Raw genomic sequence first — 22531 nt, 5'->3', positions numbered from 1 at the left:
TATTTTATGATTTTCACTGTCAACATTTTTGTTATGTGATTTTTCTATTTTGATTTGTTATTATAGTACTAGGGAAGAGACAACAGTGGCAACAAAATATATGTGGTTAATCAATATAATAACCCCAAAAGACATTGAACATGAATTGGAAAGTTAGAAGGAACTTTGGAAACCTTGTAATCCAGCCATTGAGATTAAAGAATCATAAGCATGTTTTCTCCAAAATCATCTTCATTATTTACAAACTCAGTTCTTTGAGATACTCTATATAGGACAAATCTGGATTAAGTTTCAGTTGGCTAGTCTTGTAGCATCCAGCATTTTCTGACTGCTCAGACTTTTTGAGAATCAGATTATGTTTTTCTGACATTTGCTATTCCTTTTCCTGTTGATTTAATTAGCACCAAAGTAATTGATGATTTAGAATTGAGAGATCCACTGAGAACAGTTCATAGCACATCTTTGGAAGACTTTTAATTATTAACTATTAATCATCATTTCTTGGATGTAATATCTTGGCCAGTCAGGAATATAGCTCATTGTTTTGTTGTTTAGCTAAGTTGTCTCCATCTTGTCTAAAAAGACATAAAACATTAGATGTTTGAGAAACCACTCTATTCATTCTCTATGTCAGAAAAGAAATTAAGTTAGTCTGATTTTGTAAATATATGTGCCACCCAAATGAAATGATTGCTGCTTCCTTTTCTTTTTGATGATGAACTGTTGAATCTTATTTGGATTTTTCTCATTTTAGTTTATGGAATCTGCTTTCCTAAAATACTACTTCTTATTGTTAGATTTTATGTTGAACCATTTATTGAGTTCTTATTGTGTGCCAAGCATGGTACCAGACTTGGGTATATTGCGCTGATTGAAATATGTTGTTGCTCTCAAGTCTAGTTGGAGAGATAGAAAATAAATTTAAAAAAATTAGAGGATTCCAAGTCTAGAGAAAATCAGGTTTTTTGTATGTACTGTGTCTTTCAACCTATAAAAACCTATGATTATATATCATAGTGTTTTTCTATCTTTCAAACACTACCATGATGTGATTCATTACTTTAAAAAGTCTTAGAATTCTAGTTCACTAGAGTTCGTTGTGGTGGGTTATAGTTAGGATGAGAGTAGCAGGTATTCTGATGGTTTGTTGTACTTTATGGGAGTTAAAATTGCCAATTGATACAATGAGACTAATTGAGACACTTACAGGTGGGTGTGATTTCATACGTTTTAGGAAATAGTGAAAAACATGATACCTATTTCTCCACAATCTCTCCCTCTGTTTTCCATATCCACATAAACTAAAAGAACTCTTGTACATAGTTTTCTAATATCATTACTGGGAAAATGTTATCCACGTTTTTTAGTTTCCCTTTATAGGCTATTATGTGTTCTGCAGAATAGGTGCTTAATGTGGATTTTGAGTGGGAGAATGAGTCTCCTTTTTGCTATTGAGAGTTATTTTTGTACATCTTTTAAAAAAAAACTTAAATAATTATTGGGCTAAACAATATGATATTTGCTATCTTGTAATACTAATTAGGTTTAATTCTTTTCATCCACGTACTCTTAAGCCTTGCTTTAGTAGTTTTCATTCTAATAAGTTAAATACTGTTTTCTTCCAGGAACCTGGTGAAGGCAAAAACTCAGCAGACTGTAGAGACAGTGAAATAAAAAAATGGCAGCTAGCTCCTCTTCGAAAGATGGGACAACCAGTTTTACCTCGGAGATCCTCAGAAGAAAAAAGTGAAAAAATACCAAAAGAGACTACAACTGTTATTTGCACAGGAGAAAAAGGCTCCAAGCCAGGTAGTAAGACCAATAAAGATTAATTATGTACTAATAAAGTTGGATTCCATATACCATCAATTATCATATTTAGGGAAATTTAGCTATTTTAATGTTTTAAAGACAATAAAAATAGCTTAGATGATTGACCTTTCTTGAAATTAAAAACCATTGCTCTAAATTCTAGGAAGTACTAATGAACTTAGTAAGAACCCTCCCTCATGGCACTTACACACTAATAGGAGAAGAAGACAATAAGTAGAAATACAAGAAATACAGCATATAGGCACTGTGAGAAAAAGTAGATGGGGTGAAGAGTAACAGTTGCAGAGAGTAGAGGGAGTTTGTTTTAGATAGAATGGAGAAGGTAACTTGTGAATAGGATTTGAAGGGATGGGAACTTTTTTTTGGAGGACTGGGCAGGGTGCAGTCCAAAGGTTTTGAGGTAGAAATAAACTTGGTATTTGAGGAGCACGAGAGCTATCGTGGAGTGGTTGGATGGTAATAGGAGAGAGAGAACGATGGCCAAGATGAGTTCATAGAAAATTACGTAAAAAGTTTGAGGCCATGGCAAAGAGTTTATATTTTATTCTGAATGTAATGGGAAAGCTTCAGAGTATTTTGTACAAGGGAATGATGAGTTACTCTGGTTTTCCTATGAAGATTAGACTATAGGAGAATAGGAGAGAACAAGGTTAGTTAGGAGTCTGTAGTAGTATCCGAGGAAAGAAATGATGGTAGCTTGGAACAGAGGTACAATAGAGGAATGAGAAGTAGTCAGATTCTAATATGTTATATAGTAGAATTGGCAGAACTTGGTGGTGGATTAGTTATAGGTAGCTGAAAAAGAGAATCTACCAGAGGATTAGATAAATGTTAATGCTATTTATTGAGAAAAACAGATTTGGGGAGGAAAATTTGAAAAATTATGTTTAGGTGTTTTTAGCCTGTTAGATATCCAGGTGAAGGTGTTTAAGTAAATCTTTGGCTGATGAGTCTGGAGTTTAGAGAAGACTTCAGGAGGTGGTATATAAATAAGGGATATATCAGTGCATAGTTATTTAAAATCATAGACTTAGATATAAACAGCTACAAAAAGAGCTTGATAACAAAGAGGCAGAAGCATAGCTCTTAGGGGACATATCGGCATTTAGAAGTTAAGACAAGAAGATCCAGCAAAGGAGACTAAGAGGTGGTCTGTGGGAGACCATGATGAAGTTTCAAGGAGGAGGGGATGATCACTTGTGTCCAGTGTTTGGACATCTAATAACACGGACACAGATCATATGTGATTTAGTGAAGTGGAAATCATTAGTGACCTTGAATAGGATGGTTTTGGTGGAGCACTGGGGATAGAAGCCACTTTACTGGAAGACTGGGAAGGGAGGAACCAGAGATACTGATTACTGTTTTAAGTAATTTTGCTGTTAAAGGGAACAGAAATGGTGTGGTAGCTAGAAAGATCTGTGAGGTCAAGGATTTTTTTTAAGGGAGATATATTCGTAAGACTACAGGAATGATCCAGTAGAGAGAGAATTTGATGATGTAGGAGAAGGAGGTGATAACTGAGGGGTTCAAAGTCCATGAAGAAACAGAAGGGGATGGGATTTACATAGAAGGGTTGGTCGTAGAAAAAGACACCAGTGTAATAGTAGGGAAAGATGACTGTGTATGGTAGAAGGGAGGATAAATGCAGGTAGGTTAGATTTGGTGATGGGAAGATGTGAATAGCAGTCATTTTAGTGAAATATGAAGTGAAGAAAATCAAACGAGGTTGAAGTTGTGGAAGGAGGTATTGTTGATTTGAGAAGAAAGAAAAAGTGTAAAATAGATATTTTGGGATGTGTGAGAGGAAACTTACTAGGAAAACAATAGGATTAGAACAGATTGTTGTCTACTTAAGATTTAGGTTTTAAAATTAAAGTGATCTGTTAGCATCAGTTTTTTTCTCCAGTTGCCCTTGGCTGTTTGTAGGCTATTTGGGTGAAGGATAAAGTTGGCCTTTACTGGTGCTTGTGGTTTTGCAAATGCAGATGTTTAAAGAAGAGCGGATAAAGGTGTTTAGGATGCAAGGATGTAGTAAATAATGTTGGACTGTCTCATCAAAGTTGGTTATGTGGGAAAATAAGAACATCAGTGGTAAAAATGATAGATTTAAGAATTGTTGAAGAGGGGCACCTGGCTGACTCAGTCAGAAGAGCATGCGATTCTTAATCCTCGGGGTTGTGAGTCAGAGCCCCATGTGGGGTATAGAGATTACTTAATTAAAACTTTAAAAAATGTGAAAAAATAAAATGGGAAAAGGGTATGTTTCATAGCTTTAGGGCCACTTTTTAGTCACTTAATTTGTAATTAAAATTCATTTAAGTTAGAATTTTTTAATTGATATAATTAGTATATGACATTATGTTTCAAGTGTGTGACAATGATTGGATATTTGTATATTTTGCAAAATGATCACAAGAAGTCTAGTTAACATCTGTCACCATACATAGATTAGAATTTTAATGCCTGAAATATTTCAGTATGGAGTATGGGTTCTGATCTTATTTCTGAATAGTAATTTTTAATCAGTCAATTTTGTTTGTAAACTTACATAATGCATTAAAAAGGAAGATGACTTTTTAAAAGCAACTTAATGAGTTTTGATAATTGTTTAATTTAGGGGCTCATGAGAAGCAAGAGATAAAAAAGAAGAAAAGTGAAAAGGGAATACCTAATGTGCATGTTCCTACTACTTCTACTTCTAAGCCTTCTGCAGATCAGATCAGACAAAGTGTCAGACATTCTCTCAAAGACATTCTTATGAGAAGGTAACATGCATTATAATTATACAAAATGAATAATATATGCTTCACATATTTGAAGAATAATTGAATTATTCTAACTTTAAGACTTACAGAATCAAATTTGAAGGTACCAGAGGAAAAAGCAGCAAAAGTTGCCACAAAAATTGAAAAAGAGCTTTTCTCTTTTTTTCGGGACACCGATGCTAAATATAAGAACAAATACAGAAGTTTGATGTTCAATTTGAAAGATCCTAAAAACAATGTAAGTGTTTTTGTTCATGTTTTTCTTCATGTCTATAGCTACTTATGCTTCAGCTTTCCTAAATACATTGCTTTTTAAGATTATAATAGATCTATAATTTATTTCTTTATATGAGACTGTCATTTTAATAGTCTTTTGCTGCTGAACTGAGTTATGAATTCTGCATAGTGGTGACTAGTGTTATAAAATGAGTCTTTTAAAATGTAAAATACGACGTCTGTCTTAACCTGATTTATGTGAATTTTTCCCCATTGTCTCTTATTTAATCCAATTTATTAAAAATACATTCATATGTATTCTTTAAAAACACTGTTAAGCCAGCATTCATAACAAATACTATATTGGTACTTCTGATCTAAATTTAAAAGCAGAGTAACACTCCTTAAGAAAATAAATACATTTAGTAAAAAAAAGAATACAACTTAAAACATTTTGCTTATTTATTTAAGATTTTATTTATTTATGAGAGACAGAGGCAGAGAGGTAGGCAGAGGGAGAAGCACACTCCCTGTGGGGATCTGATATGGAATTCGACTAGATTCCAGGACCCCGGGATCACAACCTGAGCCAGAGGCAGATGCTCAACCACTGAGCCATCCAAGTGCCCCGCCATGTTGCTAATTTAAATATGACTTTAATTCTAAGTATCTTTTACTTGAACTGTTAATCATTTCCTGGCATTTCTTGTTTGGGACTAGAGGAAATCTAAAAGCTAACTCCTTATATATTTGCTTAATTTTTATAATAGTTTTACATAATAAGTTGGTCAATTTGTATAATAATATTTTCAGTATATAGTGTGTGATATGAGGTATTTCCTTGAGGTATACTAACAGCCACTTAAGAAAAATCTACATTGTACAATCTGTTATCATGGTCCAGCGGATCAGATACTTCAGTTATATAGTCAGGAAGCTCTTCTTCAGTAAGTAAACATTTATTTCCTTTAGGTTTCATTCTTGCAGTGAATTCTTTGCTTTGGAGTCCCTTCTAAGCTTGTTAGAACTTAAACATATGAAATCTTAAAAATATGAAAGACCCCACATTCAGCAAAGTTTACATTTAAATTTTTTTTTTTTTTTTTTTTTACACTGTAGTATGCAGTACCTAGCTATACTACAGGTTGGCTATTATGACTGAATGTGTGTTCCTGGGAATACTCTAAGAATCTATTGGGGTGGTGGGGGCGGGGAACAGTCTCCATACAATTTTTGGGTAGACGTTTTAAGGATTCTGCTGGACACGTTTCTCCACTATGTGTTGATTTCATATGAAAGGGGTATTTTGGGGCAGCCCGGGTGGCTCAGCGGTTTAGTGCCGCCTTCAGCCCAGGGCCTGATCCTGGAGACCTGGGATCGAGTCCCAAGTCAGGCTCCCTGCATGGAGCCTGCTTCTCCCTCTGCCTGTGTCTCTCCCCACCCTGTCTCTCATGGATTTTTTTTAAAAAAAAAAGTATATTTTGCTGACTTAGATGATAAGTTCTTAAAATACAGGGCTGTCAATAAATTTCTGTTGTAGATAATATATAAATCATTAAACATTTATAAATCAGGTTTAAAAATTGCATCTTTATTTATTCCAAGTTTTTATACAGCAGTTCCTCTTTATTTTGAAAATGTTTTTCTTCTCTTTCATTCTTGTTTTAAATATTTCCAGATATTATTTAAGAAAGTACTGAAAGGAGAAGTAACCCCTGATCATCTTATAAGAATGAGTCCAGAAGAACTGGCTTCTAAAGAGTTAGCTGCATGGAGGCGGAGAGAAAATAGACATGTAAGATTATCTATGAATATGTGTTTGGATTATCAGAACCTATATTTTTCAGCCATAGGGGAAAAATTATATATATACACACAGAAGTAATTTAATACAGAGTGCACAATAATACAAACTTCCTGTTCTGTGTGTCTTCTAAATTACTATCCCCCATTAATGAAGTTCTTAAATTCAATCTTTTGTTTTTCCTTATCTCTGCTGCTTTTTTCTCATTTTTTTCCAATTATCAGATTATATAATTAACTTTATTTTGTTATACTTTGTAAATCAGAAAGATGGGAAAATAGGTCCATCTTAATCAGATCTGTACTTTTCAAAAATGCAATTTGAAGGTATTATGAATATTGGTAATTTTTAGCACTAGATTCAGAACGAAAATTTTATAGGTGAATAATCCCTTACAATTCAAAGTTTCAAATGCCAAAAGTTCAGAAAAACAAGATTTTTTCCCCTTAAACACGTTCATTGATAAAACTTGATCTGAATTGTCATGTATAAATGTTCATTATACAGAAATGTTGTGTGCTTAAGTAGCTCATGAGGTCCCAGCTCTACTGAAGTGTTATGTAACCTAAATAGTATGTGCACCATAGTCCATTTTTAAAACTAAAAAATTCTGGAAGTCACCAATGCCAAGAGTTTTCTTTTGGATGTTGTGAACTTTGAAATACCTTTAAAAATTAAGAGAATATGTGACTTTAAGTTATTGTGATAGTGGGATGACCACATTACTCTTTTTATTACAGTATCCTCAGAATATTAGCTTTTTTTATTCTAGAAAATACTGGTTACTTATAGTTCATGTGAGTTCTTCATGGTTTACCTGGTTCTTTTTCCATAATACTTGTACCTCAGGCATTAAAATCCTCCACGTTGGTCTTTTGCCAAATTTAGTTTGAAGCACAAGGCCTTGATATGATGTATTTATTAATATATTTCTTTGACTTTCACCCTTTGTAAATTTTCCTTTTATTTTGAAAACAGTCTCACCTTAACTTCTTTCCCTCCGTATTCCAAATATGTGTACGCCTCTCTTCTGCTTTAACCCTGTGGCTGCAAGTACCATCTGCTTTGGAGACCAGCTTGTTCTTTCTTTAGGTCATGTATTTGATTTCTTTCTTTAAAGATGATTTGTACTTAACAAAGGCAAGACTAATGACCAGACCCATGTTTATCTTTCTTAACCCATTCCATTCTTGACTACTTTTTATTAGTTCTTGCTACACTTGCTTAATACTTTGTTGCCAAGTTTTTTCAACTAATTATCACTGCTTAGTTAGGAGACAACTAAGGGACTACCTGAGAATTTTTGGTGTTTAAGTAAACTTCCATTATTTTGGGAGGTGTTAAGAACATCAAATTAGGAATCTGAGGAAGATATTTCTCATTTCCCTGGTGGCAGCTGGTAAAATAGTAAATCAGAAAGCAACTAAATACAATGTTTTAAGAAACCCTTTGCAAATTACATGGCACTTCAGTTGCTTCTGGTTAATTTACATGTGAACTTCTCAAGGCTTATGACCCCCCCGCACTAAAACAGTCTCTAGCATTTGTAAGTACTCATTATATATTTATTGTTTGAAAGATCACCTAAAAATTAAAAATCATCTGTGATGTTGCTTTCATTTTTAGATAAGCTCTTATTATTTAAAGCTGTACATTTGGAAATACGTATATTTTAATTGTGAAATGTTTCTTTAAAATATTTCCTTTAGACCATAGAAATGATTGAGAAAGAGCAGAGAGAAGTGGAAAGACGACCAATCACAAAAATAACTCATAAAGGTGAAATTGAAATTGAGAGTGATGCTCCAATGAAAGAACAGGAAGCAGCCATGGAGATTCAGGTAAAAATAATAAAATTGTCATGTTTTGTAGTGCTCAAAACATGAAGATTCAGAAAAGATTTATTTGCCTAAAGTGTACTTAAAGGTGAAAGAAGAATTTTAAGAAATACATATATTTTAAAGTAGCTCATATTATTGGTTTCACAGTTTTTTGAGAGTGTTTACAATATTGTTTCTTGTATGTAGTTATACAGACTATCTGCATCACAAGCACCTGTTAAGCACTTGTTAAAATGTAGATTCCCGGGGTCTCTGTGACTTGGTGAATTCTTTAGTAGGCCTGTCAATCTCTAAGTGCTTCTTAGGCAGACTGATATGAGAGCTTGGCATAGCTTTTCTTGCTTTCAAATATCAGTGAGGAAATTTATGAAATCTTCTTAGAGGCCTTTTATTTTATTTTTTTTTTAATTTTTATTTATTTATGATAGTCACACAGAGAGAGAGAGAGAGAGAGAGGCAGAGACACAGGCAGAGGGAGGAGCAGGCTCCATGCACCGGGAGCCCGACGTGGGATTCGATCCTGGGTCTCCAGGATCGCGCCCCGGGCCAAAGGCAGGCGCCAAACTGCTGCGCCACCCAGGGATCCCTTAGAGGCCTTAAAGAATGAGTAATGTTTTGAATTTTTGTTCTACTTTAGGTCATAATTAACATTTAGCATTTATTTTTTAAAGAAATAGTGAAGGAAGCACCTAGGTGGTACAATCTGTTGAGTGCCTGACTCTTGGTTTTGCTCAGGTCATGATCTCAGGGTCGTGAGATCGAGCTCCATCTCAGCCTCCTTGTTTGGAGTGGAGTCTGCTTGAGATTCTCTTTCCCTCCCTTCCCTCTGCTGCCGCCTGCCCCACTTGCTCTAAATAAATAAATAAAATCTTAAAAGAAGTAAAAACCTATGAATGGAACAGTTTTCATTTTAGAGAAATATCAATATGAAATATAAGTTGATTTTTAATAATTGGGGCTGAATTTTGCTAAAACTTTTTACTTTTTTTTTTTTTAAAGGAACCTACAAGTAACAAGTCATTGGAAAAGACAGAAGGAACTGAAAAACAAAAAGAAGAGATTGATTCTATGTCCAAAGATACCACTAGTCAACACAGACAACATCTTTTTGATCTGAACTGTAAAATTTGCATAGGTAATTGGAACTTTTTCTTTCTGAAATGCTGCTTTCATTTTGAAAGATGCTTGTGTTTGTAATTTAGATAGGCTATGTTTTTTCAGTATAGGGGAGGTACCTGTTCACTCCCTTTGAGAAGTAGCACATTTTTTGACTAACTGGTCTACAGAGTTGAGGTATAGTTTGTTACTGTGGTATAGTTTATTGTCTACAATTAATTGTATTATGTATAATCTAAACTTAACAACCCTGGGGACAAAAGACCAGAATTTAAGCATTAGAATAGGCGCCAGAAATGTTGGGCAGTTCTGATGGTACCGTCATTTATTAAATGAAGGAGTAAAGTAGCATTTGTATTTTTTAATTATATATAACAAATGAAACAAATCCTAAAATACCTTTTCTCTAGTACTCTTCTATTTGGTCATTCATTCAGTAAATATTGAATTCTTGCTGAGCAGTTTCTGGTGCAGGGAACATAGTGGTGAAAAAATCAGATGTTATCCAAACTTTAAGAAAAACTATAGTCTAGCAGGAAAGACAAACAGGTGATGATTTGAGTTACAGAAGTACAGTATTTAGCTAGCAGGAAGACCTAGCGTAGACTGGGGCATTGGGGGACGTGGCTGAGGAATTGACATTTGAGACATGAAGGTTGAAAAATAAGCCTACAAGGAGAGAAAGACCATTCTGAATAGTGGGAATGGCATGAACTTGAATTGAATTTGAGAAGAGGAGAGAGGGATATGATTTGTTTGAAGACCTATTTATAGAGCACATTTTGTAATATCTTTTTGCCTTTCAGACTTGAGATTGTGACTTTGTAGTAGTGAAATCAATTTAGTAAGTAGTTATTAACATTTCAAAAACAAAATAGAAAATACCACAATGACTGCACTTAAAAAGATGAGTATCTATAACAAAAAATATATATACACACATACATACATATATGTACATGTATATATATATGTGTGTGTGTGTGTATATATATATACACACACACACACATGCACACACACCCCCACAGAGGGGTGTGTGTGTGTTTAAATATGGATCATGGGATAAAATATTTACAGATCATGATCAGAAATGCTGAAAATATACTTTTGTAGCTGCGTTGAAGATTTTTGGTCTTTAAGATCAGTGACAGTGACTATAAAAGGTTTTTTAGCAAGGGAATGACATGATCAGATTGTAATTTTATGAAGATATCTCTGACTTTGAGAAGAAATAACAGTGGGAGGAGGAAGGAGGGAAACTCCATAGGAAGCCTTTACACTAATCCAAGTGGGAGATGACAGTTTTAATTAGAGTGATTAGAGTGGTCATTGGAAATAAGTGGAGGCTTTAGATACTCACATTAGGTAATATTAATAGATGTTGGAGATTGATTAAATTTAGGGCATAAAAAAATGGGGATGTAATTAAGGAAGAATTTAAATTATATTCAGTTTGTTTAAAAATAGAGGATCAGGAAATTTGTAAACCTTGGAGACATGGCTCTTAAGTTTTATTTTATTTTACTATAATATGCTAAGGAATGATACATACCTTGTACAGTAAAATGAAAATTCTTAGGTTAATCTATTTGCTGTCCACCATCTTTGGATTAGAGGCTAGATGAAATTTATTTTACAAATTAAGTAATTTTCCTATAATGAAAATAATCCTATCTTTTCAATGTTGTGTTTACATATTTTACAATCTGTACAGTGATAAAGACTTAAAGGGCAGAATGTTTTTAGACTTTGTTATTCTTAAAGAAAGCCATCCATGGTATGATAATATTTTTAAGTACACAGATTTAGTTCTGTCTTAATAAAAAATATTCTTAATCATTTCTGTTAATTTTAATCATTTCCATGGTAATATTTCAGTAAATTTATGGTAGCACACAAAAACGTTTGTTAAACACTACTACACTTAACCTATTTTCAGAAAGTCTGAGTAATTTTTTTCCTTGTTGATGCTATAGCCTGAAATCAATGTCATTTTTTAAACTTTACTAATATTTTTCATATTTAGTAACTAGGCACTGCACTATGCATTTATGTCATGAGCTGCTGCTGTATGTAACACAAAGTAGGATGCAGAGTTGTTTTACTCAGTTCTGAAGACTTGGAATTTGGTGTAGTTGAGTTAAAAGAAAATTGCTAGGGAATTAAGAAGCCTAGTTTGGGTTCTAGTTATAATGTTTCCATTCCAGCTTATCTAAGTTAGTTAACATCCTCTTTTCCTAATTTTTCATATCAGAGAGGTGTAATATAACACAATATGAGAGATAATGATAGTTAAAAATTACCCAGGAGATCTAAGGTTATGCAACAAGATTAGTTTCAGATTCAGAAAAACTGAGTAACTTTAGAAGCAAAAATAGATGAAGTTACAGAAATTTCAGATTACAAAAATGGTTTATTTTGGTGTCATCTGGTGTTAGGTCGAATGGCACCACCTGTAGATGATCTTTCTCCAAAAAAAGTTAAAGTTGTTGTTGGAGTATCTCGTAAACATTCAGATAATGAAGCAGAAAGTATAGCAGATGCATTGTCTTCAACCTCAAATATTTTGGCTTCTGAATTCTTTGAAGAGGAGAAACAAGAGTCTCCGAAGTCAACATTCTCTCCTGCTCCACGGTAATTTTCTCTTAGCTACAGTTTCTATAATAATCATTCTAGATCTTTGCCAAACTATGCTTGGAGGTCTTCAAAAACACAAAAGTAACATACTTCTCAGGAACCTTCCTTTTGAGAAAGTAACTGTACCTTCTTAAACACTAAACTAATTGAAATAAAAGAATAAGACTCAAAGTTAATTTAGAGATTTGAGTCTGTAGGTGGGGACTTGACTTTAAAATTCTGTTTAATTATGTTGGTCCAGAGAGGCAAGAGATAGGTCATTTAAGAAAAATTGCTTGTACTTCTCTGGACGTCATCTAAACCACTCATGAAGGATGATTTTGTAAAACATGATCACATAAATACGAATGTAGTTTTATAAAGTGAAAATATAAACTGATCAATAGTCTTTCCATATTTTGGCTTTCTTTATATCCTAAAATAGAAGTAATTGATGACTTAGTAGAAAATAGATTTATTCGTGAGCATATCTTTAAGCTAAAAATTTTTAATGTTATATTTTAGTCCAGAGATGCCTGGAACTGTTGAAGTTGAGTCTACCTTCCTGGCTCGATTGAACTTCATCTGGAAAGGTTTTATCAACATGCCTTCTGTGGCAAAATTTGTTACCAAAGCCTATCCAGTGTCTGGTTCCCCTGATTATTTGACAGAGGTACTATGAACTTTTTTACCCTTTTCTGCTTGGATTGACATATGTGTTTCTCAAAACAGTAGGAGAGAAAACAATATTATAAATAATAAAAATATTTTATTTTCATTCATAAGAAAACTAGACAGTGATCCTAAAACCATTCAATTAATGAAACTATGAGTTCACAAATGGAGGGTTTTTTTTTTTTTTAAGATTTTATTTATTTATTCATGAGAGACAGAGAAGTCAGAGACACAGGTGAAGGGAGAAGCGCAGGCTCCTCCACACAGGGAGCCCGATTTAGGACTCGATCCCTAAACTCTGGGATCATGCCCTGAGCCGAAGGCAGACACCCAACCACTGAGCCACCCAGGTGTCCCACAAATGGAGTTTTTGAACTATAGGTAACTGTGTTCTGAAAGTTTTAAACCCACATGTCCTATACTCCAAGATGTGCTTTACTATGTCAGAAAATTAAAAATTAATGAGAGTCTGCATGGAGAGCCTAAGTCTTTCTTTAAATATAGATTTGATAAAAGATTGTCCTACTTAGTATGCTCTTCAGTGTTAGCCTGCCAGGAAGATTTTTTCCTTGTTAACAAGTCTTGTTATGCAGTATTTACAGAAAATAAGCAGCTGTAGTATTATATTATGGTATATGAGAAAGTATGCCATTTTTGAACTATTTTGAAGAAAGTTATATTTTTCTGTTGATGCAGAAAGAAAATAAATCCATACACTTGTACTGTATTTTTGTTGAGGTTACATTTTCTATTATGTTCATATCTTACATTATCCTTTTCCATTCATTTTCAGTATGCTGACTATGAAGGCAAAAATTAAAACAAAACAAAATTCTTTCAGTATTTGAAAAAGCCAAAGTTATAATTATGTTTTAATAACTTAATTATTTCACATATAGTTTTCTTGGCAAATAATTTTAGAAACATTGATTTTATATGAGGAGAATTAAATGGACTGGACCCCATGATGTTGTTCTTTTTAAACAAATGTGTTTAGAAATGTAGTCTGACCAGTCTGTGGTGATGAGAACTCTTCTTTTAAATGGGAAAGAAGTCCTAAACAGTTTGGACTTGATTTTAAACAAAGCTATTCTCCTTTCTGGGCCAGTTTCTGTGTGGTTGCTTTCTAGAATTCTATCTCTACTTTCTACTTTAGTTTAGGACTAAAATCCCAAATATATGTTTAAAGCAATTAATAATTTAAATTTAATTGAACTTAATATCAATTAATTATACTTTTTATGACTCAGCTTCATAGAAAAAAGAAATATACTGGTTAGTTTTAAATATTTTTAATTACATAGTTAACTGATTTTATGTATAGTCATCTGTTTTCAGAAAGATTCTACCATTTGAAAATATGAACTTGCATTATTACAGTGTTATTCCTTACTGTGCAAAAATATGCTCTATAATTAAATTCGATTACTTCTGAAATCCGGCTATTAATGATTAAGTAATATCCTTACTCACTACCACCAAGCAAAGGTGGGGGTGGGAAAGAAGGAGGTTGGAGAAGAAAAGCAATATTCTGAAATCTCTTATATTCTGGATTGTCAATGTGTCATATGCTTGCCACTGCTGCTTCTCTTTACCTGTCTTTCGTGCTGAGAACTGATATGACCTCAGATTCTATCTCAGTTGTATCTTGGGTACCCACGTTAGTTATTTGCAGTTGACATTTGAGGTGTAAAGCTTGATGGCTGCCCCTGTACTTTCTTGTTTTATGATACAAATCTTTTTATTCACTTGTTTTTTTATTACCATTTGAAATTAGTCTTAGAGCTAAATTTGAATGAATTATGAATATTATAATAAAGATATTCTGTCTCTGTTGCTCATCTTCATTTTTTACTGTAGGATCTACCGGATAGTATTCAAGTAGGTGGCAGGATATCGCCTCAGACAGTTTGGGATTATGTTGAAAAAATTAAAGCATCAGGAACCAAGGTAAGGAAAATTTCTTTAGTTATATTAGCATGAGAGAGTATTTGAGAAGTAAATCATTGGGTTCTTTATGCAGGGTACCCTGGGGGATGGAGCCAATACAAATTATAAATCTACATAGTATGCCTGACAAAACTGAACTAAAGCCATTTGCTAAAAGCTCAGAACAGCTCAGTATTCCTTTTGTAGGTTTTTCTTTCTTTCTGGTATGCTTTCGTAATGATTTCTGTCAGTGTTTTGGAAGAAATGTTTTAGGTTTATGTATTGAGATTCCTCCTGGATTTTTGCCTTGCTTTGATTATAGACATTTGTTCACTTAGGGCATAGGCTAAGCTGCTGCACAGAGAGACCCTAAAAGTATAGTGGCGCAAAGAATATAGAGGTTTGTTTTTTTTTTTTAATATGTCAGTGGTTCAGAGTAGTTCTGGGGGCTCTTGTTCTACAAGATAATTCAGGGACCAGGCTTCTTCTGTCTTGTTATTTGACTGTTTCCAAGAGTGTTGCCCTTTTCAGTCAAACATGGTCAAAGCTGACTTATCAACCTCAAGAGGGAAAAATGAAGAATGCCTGTTTGTTTTAAAAGCAAGACCTGGAAATTGCTGTTAACATTTCACTTCCTCTAACTTACATTGGCAAGAACTTTTTAGTAACGTAGCCTTATGTACCTGCTAAGAAGGCTGGGAAATGTAATCTCACGAAATGTTGTCTCTCTTGGTTGGTGATGTGCCTGGCTAAAAAGCTTCTTTTTGTAATAAGAGGAAAGGACGAGAATAGATAGTTGGTAATAATTAGTAGCCTCTATCACAATATTATTTTTTTCTTTTCTCTCTCTATATTTTCTATCATTTCTTTAACTTGTAGAACATGACTATGTAGGAAAACTTAATCATTAGAGGAAATTATTTTTTCCCTCCAAGGATGATAGTACCTAGCATATTACAGACATTAAAAAAATCTTGAATAAAGGAACATTAATTTTTTATCTTAAGACTAGACCTGTTTAGTAAGATTAGAAATAATCCAAAATGGATGATCTCAAGCTAAAAAGAATATATATTTTTCAATAATAGATTTTAGAATTTAAATTGATAGAATACAAATAAACTTTGAACCACTCTAAGAAAATTACAAACACTTACTTGCCTTCACTTTCTCATGATAGTAAAAGTCATGGGAAAGCATTGGGAATGTATTACCCTTGGACAGTTTGGGAATCACTCTTATCTATCCATATATTTCTGCCTGACACTTTATAGTATGCCTCCTTCCTGAACTGACTGAAACACTATAATGTTACCTCTAAAAGGGGACAGTTTAGATGACATACCTTTTATAAGAGCTAGAACCATAGTTTAGATCATTTGCACATTTTTCTTTAGGATCTAACATCAATTTAGACTTTATCGCAGGTCTGGCACTCTTCATTTTGACTGTACCTTCATGAAAAGGCATCCAGTTTTTTACATTACCAAATTAAGACTACACTGGGACACCCTTTTCTGTTGGAAACAAAACCTAGAACCCAGAGGCACACAAATAAGTTCCCAAGTAAGCCAAATGATTCTACAAAATTTATGGCCTCTGTGTTTTTTAATTCTCCCACACAGCCTCTTTTATTTCTGTATCCAGTCCTTGTAAATTGGATTTGCAGTGGATTTAAGTATTCTTGTGTATATGTACATGGCAGTATTCTTGTGTACATGTACATGGTACGTGGTGGTGGTAGGTGATATTTTCAGTATGCTGAAAACACAGGCAGCCTTTTGTGGAGGCTATAACATCAGAAATGAGATTGTGTAGATACCAAAAAACTTAGGTTTAAATATGTTCTCTGTCACTGACAATTGTGTCACCTTGAGCATACTAATTACCTTGGGACTCAGTGTCTCATGGGACACCTTCAGATAAAATGAATCTATCAGTGGATCAGCAAAGATCTTCTGTTAAGAGTTGCTGCCATTTATTATTTTTATCTACATTCAAGTTATAAATCATGTTATTTGGCAATCATCATTATAAAATTAACTAGATTATTACTAATTGAGAAATGATATTTAAAACCAAGCTATTCTTTAGGTTATTTTAAACAATCCTGTATTATTTTCTTGAATAGGAAATTTGTGTCGTTCGCTTCACACCCGTAACTGAAGAAGATCAAATTTCTTATACTTTGCTATTTGCATACTTCAGTAGCAGAAAGCGCTATGGAGTAGCTGCTAACAACATGAAGCAGGTTAAAGATATGTACCTTATTCCTTTGGGTGCTGCAGATAAAATTCCACACCCTCTTGTGCCTTTTGATGGACCTGGTAGGTACACATTTTAATAATAAGAATGAATAAAATAAAGTGGGAGGTGAGACTAGAGTTACAGAAGGGATTCTTTCTTTCCCAGGATCCAGCCCTCTAGAGCTAACTTGAAAGGGGCAGGTGCCCACTTAATAGGCTGTAATAAGTTAGATGCAGAAATGTACCCTTTATTGTAATGTTTGAAAATGACTATTAATTGATGTTTTTTATTTTATACAGGGCTTGAACTACATAGACCTAATCTGTTGTTGGGCTTAATTATCCGTCAAAAACTGAAGCGGCAACATAGTGCTAGTGCTAGTACTAGTCACACAGTCGAGACTTCTGAAAGTGTACCAATGACTTTGCCACCTGATAAAAAAAGTAAAATAGACGTTTCCACAGAAGAAACACCAGAGGAAGAAAATGACTTTTTTAATTCTTTTACAACTGTATTACACAAGCAGAGAAATAAGCCTCAGCAGACTCTTCAGGAAGACCTTCCGACAGTGATTGAACCTTTAGTGGAAGTCACCAAACAGGAGCCACCAAAACCTTTAAGATTCCTTCCTGGGGTATTGATTGGCTGGGAAAATCAACCTTCTACTCTGGAATTAGCAAATAAACCTCTTCCTGTGGATGATATACTTCAGAGCCTTTTGGGCACTACTGGTCAGGTATATGAACAGGCTCAATCAGTGATAGAACAAAACACTCTCAAAGAAATTCCATTTATAAATGAGCAAGCTGACCCCAAAGCAGAGAAAATAGATAAAGTGGAAATAACTGATGGTGAAACCAAGGAGGTAAAGCTTAAAGTAGATGATCTTTCAGAATCTGCAGGTAATTCAGTAGTAGGAGGAGAAGAAACATCAGTAATGGGGTCTTCTTCCATTTCTCCTGGACCTTTGACAAGTCTTAGCCTCAGAGGTAAGCCACCAGATGTTTCTACAGAAGCATTCTTAACAAATTTATCAATTCAGTCAAAACAGGAGGAGACTGTGGAGAATAAAGAGAGAACATTAAAAAGACAGTTGCTACAAGATCAAGAGAATAATTTGCAAGATAATCGGACTTCAAGTACTAGTTCTCCATGCAGGTCTAATGTAGGAAAAGGAAACGTAGACAGTAATGTCAGTTGCAGTGAAAACCTTGTTGCTAATACAACAAGGTCCCCACAGTTTATCAACCTGAAACGGGATCCTAGACAAGCAGCAGGACGAAGTCAGCAGATAACTGCTTCAGAAAGCAAAGATGGAGATAATTGTCGGAATGGAGAAAAACACACCCTGTCTGGTCTGTCACACAACAAGGAGCACTTAACAGAACAAATCAGTGTAGAGGAAAAGTTGGCTTCTGTAGAGAAAAACTCCTGTGTTCAGCAGGGGAACAGTTCAGCAGTTGCACAGAACTCACCATCAGTAGAAAACATACACGCATCTCAAACAGAACAAGCAAAACCTTTACAGGAGGATATTTTAATGCAAAATATCGAAACTGTGCACCCATTTCGCAGAGGGTCGACAGCAACATCATCTCATTTTGAAGTTGGAAACACATGTCAGTCGGAGTTTCCTTCTAAAAGCATCAACTTTACTTCCAGAAGCACCAGCCCCAGAACAAGTGCAAACTTTTCACCCATGAGGCCACAGCAGCCTAACCTTCAGCATCTCAAGTCTAGCCCTCCCGGATTTCCATTTCCAGGGCCTCCTAATTTTCCCCCACAAAATATGTTTGGATTTCCACCACATTTGCCACCCCCTTTACTTCCCCCTCCAGGCTTTGGCTTTGCTCAAAATCCCATGGTTCCCTGGCCTCCTGTTGTTCATCTGACAGGCCAGCCACAACGTATGATGGGTCCCCTTTCACAAACATCAAGATATATAGGCCCACAAAATTTTTACCAGGTTAAAGACATTCGAAGACCAGAAAGGCGCCATAGTGACCCTTGGGGTAGGCCAGACCAACAGCAACTGGATAGGCCATTTAATAGGGGGAAAGGGGATCGACAGAGATTTTATAGTGATTCACACCATTTGAAAAGAGAGCGACATGAAAAGGAATGGGAGCAAGAATCTGAAAGGCATAGACGCAGAGACAGAACCCAGGACAAGGACAGAGACAGAAAAAGCAGAGAGGAAGGGCACAAAGATAAAGAGAGGGCACGGTTATCACATGGTGATCGAGGAGCAGATGGAAAAGCAAGCCGGGATAGTAGGAATGCAGACAAGAAACCAGATAAACCTAAAAGTGAAGACCATGAAAAGGACAAAGAACGAGAGAAAAGTAAACATAGAGAAGGAGAAAAGGACAGAGATAGGTACCACAAAGATAGGGATCACATTGACAGAGCTAAAAGCAAAAGGTAAAATTTGCAGGCTGCTTCAAGATTACATTTAAATAACTGAAATGTATCTTAAAAACTTGACAATTGCCTGCTAGGATTGTGCCATCTTTTAAATTTTTAATATTGGTGGTTTGCAGAACAATAAAATCTGTGTGTTGGTGCAGACTGCTCTCTGTCCCCAGTGCCCATTGTCCCTTTCACACCGACTGTCCCTAGTTATAGGAATTTAATATTTTTAAAAGTTTTACATTGCTGTATATTCAAAGATTTGTTTTATTAATATGCAATAAAGGCTTAGAAATTTTAGTTTTATTCCTTACTTGGTAAATACGGTTAACTATGGAATATATTTACTGCCTCTAGTGAATGTCCTTTATATAATGACTAATTTGAGAGTAATGTGTGCTCTGTAAGTTTGTTTTAAATTGCACTGTTTTTAAAGAAACTGTAGAGGAGCAACAGAAAGCCAAGCAACTTCATAATCAGATTATATTAATCATTTAGTTCAGCAGTTTTGACCAAGAATCAGATGCCCAAGGAGTACATTTATTGCTTTAATCTGCATTCATTGAAGGCATTTATTACCATATACTACAACGTTGTGGTAGGCCATTTTTTTCCTTTTCATTTTTGGCTCTTTGAAAACTTGAATACTTAAGCTTGTACATGATCTTGTGTTTTGCTATCCTTTTTACTGTAAAATGTAAATATTTTAAGGGATATTTTGATTCTAAATATGATAAAAGAATTTCTCACCTATTTTGTGTGTGTGATTTGAAATTCAGTAGTAAAAGTATTTCTTCTTTAAAGCTTTAATTATCATCAGATACTAGACTCTTTCTCCATCCAGAACATACAGACAATAGCTCTCTGTGCAGGCAATAGATGAGGGAAAAAACAATTCTATATCATGGATTACAGGCTATTGAAATAAATCATGCAGTTCTAAAGAGGTTAGAATTGAGAACTACCAATGAACAAATGTGTAGCTATAACGCATTATATAGGTATGTTTCTGAAAACTTGTATACCATCAAAATTTGGTACACTAATTGTTAAACAGAACTTATTTAAGAGACACGTGTTGTGAATCTCTGTAAAATGTGTAATTAACTGATTGTTGGTGGAGGTGGGGAGAGGAATATAGTTTTGTATGCCAGTTTTGCTTGAAATAGCACATGGAGGCTATTGTTAGTCCAAATTTAAATTTATTTAAACCCTAAATTACCTACTGTATTGATTGTTATAATTAAAAAAAAAATAGCTACCAAAAGATACTAACACTTGAGACCCAAAAAGAGAGGGGGAAAAAACAGTATTTGAACTCATTTATATTAATGAAGACAAATATAAATGACTTCACAAAATTAAAAAGATAGTTTGTTTTCTTAAGTCTAAAGATTACAGTTAAAAATAGCTTTTGAAATTGATTCAGCTTTGCTGTTCTCACTGGAGAGAAAAGGAGTTTGAATTCAAAACCAAACATTTTGTCTCATTTGCAGCCCTTTTTTGTCATCCTTATCCTCTGAAATCAATCATCCTAAAAGTTCTGAAACAGAGGACTTGTATTTAAATAAAGTTTGTTTAATTTTGGTCTACTTTTCTTTTGGAAATTAACTTGTTAGAAAACTAGTATGTTTGCAAACAAAACCCAAGGTCACTAATCTTTTGCACCATTTTGATGAAATTGTTTTCAGGGTTTTACTGAAAACAACAAAAACCCACTTCAAAAAGTTAGCATATTTATTTCAAGTATGTAGTAAGTCTGCTTTCTCTGATTTATCTGGTTGTGGGGTAGAGCAGACACTGGGTTTTTTGAATTTTATTTTTTATTTTTATAACTAAAGAAGAATGGTCTAACCAGTGGAAGAAAGCCTTTAAGTTAGTTTTTGATACTTTTTAGTCTGTAGTTTCTTGTGTATATTGTGATGATTAAAGTTCTTTCTTCATACCTCATTGGAACATGATCCATTCCATAGAGGCCCATATTAGTAGTGGCCATCTCCTGAGATTATAGGGCTAAGCGTTAGAACCAAGTCTCTCAACCTCCTGGTTGACTGAAATATTGTAGAGAGTAGGGGAAGTATAGGTGTATGGAGTAATGTTTTAACTTGTGAGGAAAGAGGGGAAAAAGAAAAGTTTTCAGTGAGAAGTAGATCCAAAGCTATTCTCAGTCTTTAAGTCTCACCTACAGCTAGCCTTACATAAAGATGAGTTAAATGAAGTACATCTTTGTTTCTCCTGTCTAAAGGAAAACTTGCTCTGTATAAATGGTTTGATGCTTTTTACAATTTAGAACCATCTTAAGACAGTTTATACATTATGTTACTAAGTTAAATGTACCGCAGTGTCTCCGTATTTTAAAAATGCACCTCTTGTAATCCTCTGTGAACCCTCTGTATGTCAGATCCTGTGTGGGGTGCTTTATATAACCCGTGGTCAGCCTAAAAGGTGAAGACTCACCTTAAAGGAAACTTGTACTTAGAAAACTTTTAAAACTTGCTTAAGGTTAGACTGCTATTGTCAGAAATGAATTCTAGCTCAGTTCTGTTTTTCTCCAAAGTCCATATGCATGTCAGTTGTATGAGAATTGAGAACAGGAGAGAGAGACAAAAGCCTGGTTACTATATAGGCCTTTCATAGCCTCTCCTCTGTTTCACCAACCTGTCTTGAAATCCTTTATTGGACAATGCAGCTCCTCAGAATGAGCAGGAAGACACAAAAACCTGTAGTCTCCCTTGCATAGATTTGCAAAGTTTACATTCATTTCAAATCCTAATTCTCAAGCCCTCTTTTATCTTCTATTGCTGCTGTGACAAATCATTCAAAACAGTGGCTTAAAACCACACAAATTCATTGTACATTTCTGTAGATCAGAAGTCTAAAGCAGATCTCAGCAAGTTGAGATCAAGGTGTCAGAGGAGTGTATTCCTTTTCTGGAAGTGTCTTGAAAACATGAGTCTAATAGAGGCAGAACAGTCATTGGGAGAGACTCCCAACATACGTACTTAAGGAAAGTATGACTACGAATACCCCCAAATACTTATTTTTCTGTGAAAAACTTTTTCTGTGAAATA

At 34.4% G+C, this 22531-nt stretch overlaps 1 protein-coding gene across 7 annotated transcripts in view; it reads left to right on the top strand.

The window, feature by feature from the left end:
• Positions 1-21052, top strand: part of PHF3 (PHD finger protein 3) — a 77130-nt gene extending 56078 nt beyond the window's left edge. For all 7 annotated transcript variants that reach the window (XM_077903505.1, XM_077903502.1, XM_077903504.1 and 4 more), the window contains 11 exons: positions 1626-1809; positions 4454-4601; positions 4683-4839; positions 6496-6612; positions 8331-8462; positions 9462-9597; positions 12020-12215; positions 12723-12870; positions 14733-14822; positions 16933-17128; positions 17348-21052. In XM_077903505.1, the coding sequence (XP_077759631.1) occupies positions 1626-1809; positions 4454-4601; positions 4683-4839; positions 6496-6612; positions 8331-8462; positions 9462-9597; positions 12020-12215; positions 12723-12870; positions 14733-14822; positions 16933-17128; positions 17348-19476 (3633 nt within the window). In that variant the 3' untranslated portion in view covers positions 19477-21052. The remainder of the gene's footprint in view (positions 1-1625; positions 1810-4453; positions 4602-4682; positions 4840-6495; positions 6613-8330; positions 8463-9461; positions 9598-12019; positions 12216-12722; positions 12871-14732; positions 14823-16932; positions 17129-17347) is intronic.
• Positions 21053-22531: the final 1479 nt, after the last annotated feature.

The sequence above is a fragment of the Canis aureus genome, chromosome 7, assembly GCF_053574225.1.
Source record: "Canis aureus isolate CA01 chromosome 7, VMU_Caureus_v.1.0, whole genome shotgun sequence".
In the NCBI taxonomy this organism is placed as follows: domain Eukaryota; kingdom Metazoa; phylum Chordata; class Mammalia; order Carnivora; family Canidae; genus Canis; species Canis aureus.
This window is presented reverse-complemented; position numbering and strand designations above follow the sequence as displayed.